At 32.5% G+C, this 7950-nt stretch overlaps 1 protein-coding gene across 2 annotated transcripts; it reads left to right on the forward strand.

The window, feature by feature from the left end:
- Positions 1-2329: 2329 nt before the first annotated feature.
- On the forward strand, positions 2330-3633 carry LOC149186707 (alcohol dehydrogenase-like). Of its 2 annotated transcripts, XM_089412669.1 has the most exons (3): positions 2330-2634; positions 2781-2942; positions 3129-3633. In XM_089412669.1, exons 1-3 carry the CDS (start codon positions 2605-2607, stop codon positions 3246-3248), a joined length of 312 nt encoding a protein of 103 aa, XP_089268795.1. In that variant the 5' UTR covers positions 2330-2604; the 3' UTR covers positions 3249-3633. The 2 variants fall into 2 exon arrangements, with proteins under 2 accessions (XP_089268795.1, XP_089268794.1); XM_089412668.1 differs by having other exon boundaries at positions 2330-2942.
- The last annotated feature ends 4317 nt before the right edge of the window (positions 3634-7950 follow it).

The raw sequence follows: 7950 nt of genomic DNA on the forward strand, positions 1-7950 counted from the left end.
CAAAATGGCCGAGGGAGGAGGCAGTGTGGCGCTTTTCACAATGGGCATGCTGCCCCTTTGTTTGATGATTTAGTCTGCACTTCTTGTTGAAGGCGCCACCTACGCGGTTGGGGATCGCATGGGTGGGGTTTTCAAACCGACCCGTCTCGCTGGGTTGGCGGGAAGAAATTCAAGGCCAGTGACACTCTCTGTAAGTTTAATGTGTTTTGAAGGCATGCATCTGGTTGATGAACAAGGCTGTTTTATGTGGCTGATGGGGCCATCTTTATCATTGTCCATTTCTGGAATATTTTGAGTTTTGTTTCTGATGGTTAATGAACCTTCTTTATTATTGTAAATGTATAGAATATTTCCTTAGTAAAACAATCTTTATTATTGTAAATTTCCAGAATATTTGGTAGAGAGGTAGTGAATTCAATTTATTCATCTCACTCCGGTTATCCTATTTTAAAATATTTTTGAAATTGATAGTGCAATTAGGTTTAGCTAGAGAGAAGTGAAAGAGTTTAATTTCTTGACCTCACTCTTTTAAATCCCATTTTAAAATATTCTTGAAATCCATTGAATTAAATTCAAGTAATTATACGTGCAATATTCAACTATTACCTGAGATTTCATTGCGTGGTGGTGGCAGACGCGAACGGTTATAAAACCCGTACTGCAGGGAATTCAAAACGCTACGACACTGGCAACGACATGGTTACTCTGAATAAGGGTCCTAACTACTTTATTTGCAGTTTTCCTCGGCACTTCTCTCTGGCTGGGAAAAGACTCGCAGTCACCGCCGATTAGACATACGTGTGATAATTGTCACTCGCATCTGATCGAATATACATCGCTGCGCTCTGGCCGTTTCTCCAAGCATGTAATCCTCATTTTTTGGTCCCTATATATGATTATATAACCATATCTATATATCTATATATTTATTTATAGCTGCTACTTATGTTTTGTTCATTATGTTTGCGATGATCAGCACTACTTGTTTGTATTCCCTGAATATAAATATTGTAAAGCTGAGCATCTCGCTTATCTATGTTTATAACGCAAGCAAATGATGATAGATATCAGCACTACTTCTTCTTATTCCCTGAATAGAAATATTGTAAAGCTGAGCATCTCCCTTATCTATGTTTATAACCCAAGGAAATGATTATAGAACCGGATAGTCGCTGTAAATCACAGTTACCAAGATTCGCTTGAATTGGGGTAAAAAGTTTGGAAATATATTAATTCGATTGGAACAACGAATGGTTCGATTTGGTTCATTTATTTGAGCCCGTCTTTAAAGAGAGCAATATTTTAACATAATAGTGTTTTCAAGGAGTTAGGATGCCATGCAAGTTAGGAGGGTTGGCTTTGACTTTTTGTTAGGAAATAAAATTGTGTGGCTGTATGATTTGTAGACATATAATAAGATTTTACCACATAAATAATTGTATTTTCAAAAAGAAAACTAGAGAAAAGAGAAATAATTGTGAAATTAAGAAAATTTTTATTTTTCAATTTCATTATTAGTTTGAAGAGTTGGAAAGCCAGATAAAACAAATGTAAACATATAATGTCAAGGTTCCAATACATATATATAATTGTGTGTATTTAGAAAAAGAAAAGGAAGGAAAATAAAAACAATTGTGAAATTGGAAAAATTTCATTTTTCAAAATATTCTTTCTTTGGTGGGCGCGAAAGCCAATAAAACAAGAAAAAAAAGAATGTACATTGTGACTCATTTTCTAAATATATTTTTATTTTGAACTCTACATAAATCAGTTTAAAATGGTGATTTTCTAAATATGTATTTATTTATTGGATAAGAATTTTTGACAAATAAGTTAAAAGTCTAATGAGTGAAAGTACATTATTACTCATTTTCTAAATATATTTTTATTTTAACGAAATCTACATAAATAAATAAGTTTATTGATTTTCTAAATATGTATTTATTTATTAGATAATAATTTTTGACTTGAAAATTTTCATGGGAAATTTATGGATTCGAATTCAAAATTGGTAACTATGTTGTAAATTAAGATGAAAATAATAATGGTTTTTCAAGAAAAACTTTTAAAATTGTTTAATAAGTTGATTTATACTACGCAGGCTTGTGAAGGTGCAAGAATTGCAGGAGTTGCTCGAATAATTGGAATCGATTTCAATAATGAGAGATATGAACGAGGTAATTGTATATTTCCCACTTCCATTATTGGAAAACCTGTGTACATATGTTGATATGTTGACTTGTAGAATTGCCTTTTTAACCCTTTTTTGTAATCTTTCCTTTCTCAGCAAAACAATTTGGAGTAACGGAATTTATAAACCCAAGAGTACGAAAAACCTATTCAGCAGGTACGTTGAGCTGCCCAAAATGATCATCAAACTCTCTCCCAGATCAGAGTATTGGTTGCTTTTGACTAGTGTGGTACTTTAGTACTTAGGTGGGGGAGATTTTAAGTTTTCGCATGGAGTGCACTCATTCACCATCCATTCAAAGCAGTGTAGACTCTTAATTTCCAAACACTTATAAAAAATGTTTACAGGTAATTGCGGAAAAAATTGATGGAGGGGTGGACTGCAGCGTCGAATGCACAGGGAGTATTGAGGCCATGGTTCAAGCTTTGGAATGCTGCCATGATGTACTAGCTCTTGGTTTCCTTTGGTTTAAGATACATCAATCATTTCAATTCTAAGCTGTAGCTTTAAAGTTTAAACTGATTGCTTCGATTTAATTAAGAAAATGCAGGCAATGCATATGTTTGATATCAGAGTTCTGTTTTTGCAGGGTTGGGGTGTAGCCGTTTTAACAGGGGTCCCTCGTTCAGACGCATTCTTTAAAACGAATCCTGTAAACTTTCTGAGCGAGAAAACGTTGAAAGGAACCTTCTTTGGAAATTACAAGCCTCGAACTGATTTGCCAGGCCTTGTAGAGATGTATTTGAATGGGGTAAGACTTCATAACATAGTTGTAACAGCTTATTCAAACCATAATTGTAGATAATACTGTGTGGTCATATTTCCCAGTTGTTTTTTTTTTGTCCGTACCATGACGGGAGCAATCTATGCTTATCATATCTAATTAGAATTATAATTACGGTTTTAATCTTTCCTTCCTTGATTGTTAAATTTGCAGGAGCTTGAACTGGATAAATTTGTTACAGACAAGGTTTCTTTTGCTGACATCAACAAGGCATTTGATCACATGCTTAAAGGAGAGGGTCTGAGAACTGTAATTAAAGTCATCCAGGATTAGTGACAAATATGAACACAGTTGGAATATCTCCAATGTTATGAAGGCATGCTGAACTATTTCAAACTGTTATGTGATTAATGTCGTGGCTTTTATGTGTAACTATGGTATGCAATTAAAGTCCTGGAAAGCATGTAAACAGTTATAATAATTTTAGGGTAAGTATGATGTTTAAGTTTTGACACTGCTTCCAAAACAGCCATCCAAAAGGTCATTACTATAATAGCTTGATTAGAAATAGATTGAATGAGAAGGTCCAGATGGGGTATTCAATCATCTCCATCCATCTGTTCTGCATCCTCAGTGCTTACTTGAACAATATATCAGCCTTCATATTTATCCCTTGCAGACATGCTGAAAAGATAATGACATGGAATTTTTCCTTGCTTCTCTGATTCCGTCCAATGATGGGCCAGTTGCAAATTTTCCTGATTGAAATTTCCATTTGACCTCTCTGCAATGTGTTTGGAATCTCTTATCACATGTAGACAATCTAAACCTTTCTCTATTGCTATTTTCAGAATCTACCAAAAAGCATAAAGTTATGCTCTGTTGTTTGATCCATCTCCTACATCTCTGCTTTGAAACTGATCTTGTAATTGTCTCTTAAAGTAATGCCTCATGATCCACAATAGCTGGGATTACCTTGACAAGCCTCGTTGAAATAACTCCACACTATTGTTATATATATATCTGGGGATCTTAGTATTATTTGTTTCTTTTCCTTTAAAAGTGGTTGTGTACCTTAATATGCATATCTATTCTTGTGTCAAACTTGATTAGGAATAACATCTTTGTTTTGAATTCTTTTCATTTCTTGCTAGCCAAATAGATTAAGTCACTATACAAGGACAGTCTGATGCCCACATGTAGTTAATACAGAATGTATTTTGAAAACTAGGATTTAACTTTGTAGTGCTTGAATCATCATTTCATGTTGGTTTTCATTTGTTAGTAGCCAGATCATTTCTCTTACAATATGATTGTAATATCTTTTGTTTCTCTTCTGTGGGAAATTTTGTATAGGAGTTCAAACAATGTATATAAATAGAAAGATGTAGAAAATGATAGTCAAATTTTGTACTCAGAATTATGACAAGAAAGCCCCTGCTGGGTTTGTGAGGAAAGAGAGCTTCAACACCAGTTCTGTCTCCAACCGCCAAGATGATCAGTACGCTACTAACATGTTTAGTGAAGAATTTATGCTATTCTCTTGTAATCTATAGGTCCCCAAAGCTCCTCATAGATGAGAATATTTGCAGGATGTTAATATTGTTGTAAGTTTGTAGTAGTTGTGGAATGACTTACTTTTGTGCTGCTTCTCATCTTCAACAACAAGAGCTTCTGTGGTGAATAAGCAGAATCCATGTCCTGCCTTGTGAAGCAGCTCTCCACTGTGATAGCGTTCTTTGTAATGTCTCTGATAAATCCTTTAGACTTCTATTTCATTCTGTAATATGATGGGATTCACTCTACAAGATTAGGGGATTCACTCTACAGAGTCCATGTCATACCTTCTGAATCAACTCTCCACTTATGTTAATTTTCTCTGTAATGACCCTAATAAATCCTATATAATGAGATTTCATTTTGTAATATGATGGGATTTCACTCTACAAGATTGGTTTCAGTTTTACTTGTATTGTGGTATATGAAATTTCTCAGTTTTACTTGTAATAGGATGGGATTTCATTCTATAATATCATGGAATTTCCCTCTTCAATATTTGCTACTAAATTTTACAATTCCAAATTAATAATCCTATCGGCCTCTCTTTGTACCTTTTGGGACAATTGCTAGTATATATATATATATATATATTACTATGATCTAATTCAATACTTTCCCCATTTATGTGGATGGGAACCTATGTGAAGCTCTGAGTTTTTGGGGAAGGGCTGCACAATATTGAATAACACAGAACCTATGTGAAGACCTGAGTTTTTGGGGAAGGGATGCACAATATTGAATAACACAGAACCTATGTGAAGACTTGAGTTTTTGCGCAAGGGCTCCACAACATTGAATACCAAAGAAAGTGGTGTATAAGTCTGTCTATTTGTTCAAGGATCAAATTTGAAAGGTTAATTTTTATTTTAAGTTGAAGTGTTTATTTTCATTCAACTATTTCATGATTAAAAGCTACAAAATACTTGTACTTTATTTCACGCAGAGCAAATTAATATATGTTTGAAAAATAAAAAAATATTATTTTTCTCAATTCTAAAATGGTAAAATTTAATGGAAAAAAGTAAAAATCACTCACACTGAGCCATATATACTTTCTTTAAAAGAATTTAGAAGTATTAAAAGTGACAATGTAAATTTTTAGATATAAGGTCATAATCAAACATTTTTTTGACCCATGTATCAAAGAGGATTCATGTTTTTATATCCATGTGATGATTGAACACTCCATCTTAAATCACTATCTCAACCATATCACAATCATGCTTAATCATTGGAGTCATGTTCGTTGTAAATATAATTAAAAAGGAATGAATTGTCATAGAACTTGAGGTCTTTATTGAAGGGTGGTAATTCTATCAAAACACTATAAGAAGCATGAAGAGAGCTTTCTTGGATTATAGGGATATAGGAACATGTAAATGTAGTACTATTTCATCCATTTCTATTATGTAGCCTAAGACCTTTATAATTCTTAAGGCCAACACAAAGTGAAAGGAAATTACTGATCTAAGACCACGGAGTATGTTACTCTTAGTGAGAACACTGATTGCTCATTTAACTCTCAAACCATACAAAAAATAAATGGCATAGAGGATTTAAAGCATAATATCTATTGCATAGATCTCATGATAACATGATTTATGTTACCTTCTCCATATCTTACATAAGAATCCCACTAAGGCATAAAATTTGTTTCTTCAAGCATTAAAGTTATAAACAATACAACACATTTCTCTTGGGTTTGCATTAAGGAAGAAGGAAAGAGGTTTAGGTAGCATTCTAAAATATTTGACACTTAAAACATCATTATGCCAATCCCAATATTTTTAGAAAATGAAAGAGTATTGATAGATAATAATGCCTAAAATTAAGGAAAGGAGAATGAGGATAGTGAGGTATTGGTGATACCAAAAATCTAATGAATAGAATGTCACAATTCCTACTATTCTAATATTAACAATGTTCATTTTGTGTAGGTTTAGGCTTAAACTTAATCAAGAACATACGGGTTATCACTAATCTTAATAGAATTATTTTTTCCCAAACAAAATCTTTAACATATTCTTTGTGAAACAAAGAAAAACTGTACATGATGTTTATGATGAGTTTGATGAAACCTATATAGGAAAGAAAAATTGTACATTATGTTTATGATGAGCTTGATGAAACCTATATAGGAAAGATTTACATCAAAGTATTTATTATGTGTTTTTTTCCCTAATATTATATTGTCATAAATATGGATGGCATGAACTATATACTAAGTAGCTGAGAGGCCAATAGATGTTCTCAAAAAATTGAAAATAATAGATAGCAATGTTATAGTCATATTGAATTTTGCAATATTTTAAACACTTTTTTAGAGGTGGGGGGGGGTATTATATAAATGTGAAGAAAGAAAGATGACCTGGTTTCCTTAGGTTTAGTCAATGTTTATTGTTTTCACTTTAAAATCGCCATTAAAGCACATTTATAGTGAATCTCGTTGATAAGTTTGTAATGCCATTACAATTTACACCCATAACTCATGACTAATTATTTTAATTTTTTCCAAAGTTAAAAGTGGGGGTGATGATAGCAAAGCAAATAGCATTATATTGATTAAAGGATATTAGCACATTAAATATGGATATTAAATGGCATGATAAAAAATGCACTTAACAAATGAATTCAATTTTTGATTCAAAAAGATCATGTGTTTAAGCTTTTCTTGTGAGCTTATATTAAGCAACATTTGAATTGGTGGATACACCATCACATTAGTAGGATTCTCTAGGTATGAGTTTGTGACGGAGTTTAGATTGTGGAAAGGTACACCATATCAAGTAATATATGAGAGACGACAAGAATATAGATGATTTTTGTCTTTAGATGTCCATGAAATGTAATGGGTGTTGAATCCTTAAATTTTCTCATGATTCACATTCATCATCCAATAATATGAAAGGTACAAGTCTAGCATCCAGGAGTTTGGATAGGTGTAGGTTGATGTGTTCTTGCAAATGTGACTATTCTCTTGAATTTTTATAATAACTTGTATTTTCTTTCATAAATGGAAATTGATTTTAAATATTTACATTTTTTTGGAAATTATGTGTTTTTTTCTCTTTTAGGATGGGTTTCAACCCCTTGGAAGGACTATGAAGGGTTTAATTTTGATCATTTGATCCATTTTTTTTTCAAATATAATGACCTATAAACCACCTATTGCAAAATTCAATATTATGTGTGGATAACATTCAGCTCATTTCTTGCCTGAAATGAATGAGGGAAGGTAAGTAGTTAATATTACTTGAAAAGTTTGCTTGTGATATATCTAAAGACCTAGATAATTTTCTTCATATTTGGGAATTGAACTTAGCTAAATTCATAATTCCATACAACTATTTTTTCTTGAGTTTGTCTCTTGGTGTGCACAAAATTACTTATCTAATAAAGAGGCCATACTATTTGCTAATTGGTATGTGTTATTTCGTATTAAGCTTGATTCTGTCTTGAGAATGATATGTCTTCC

The sequence above is a fragment of the Pinus tabuliformis genome, chromosome 3_1 (assembly GCF_031772625.1).
Source record: "Pinus tabuliformis cultivar Carrire ecotype Pingquan chromosome 3_1, CPIR1, whole genome shotgun sequence".
NCBI classification, from domain to species: Eukaryota; Viridiplantae; Streptophyta; class Pinopsida; order Pinales; family Pinaceae; genus Pinus; species Pinus tabuliformis.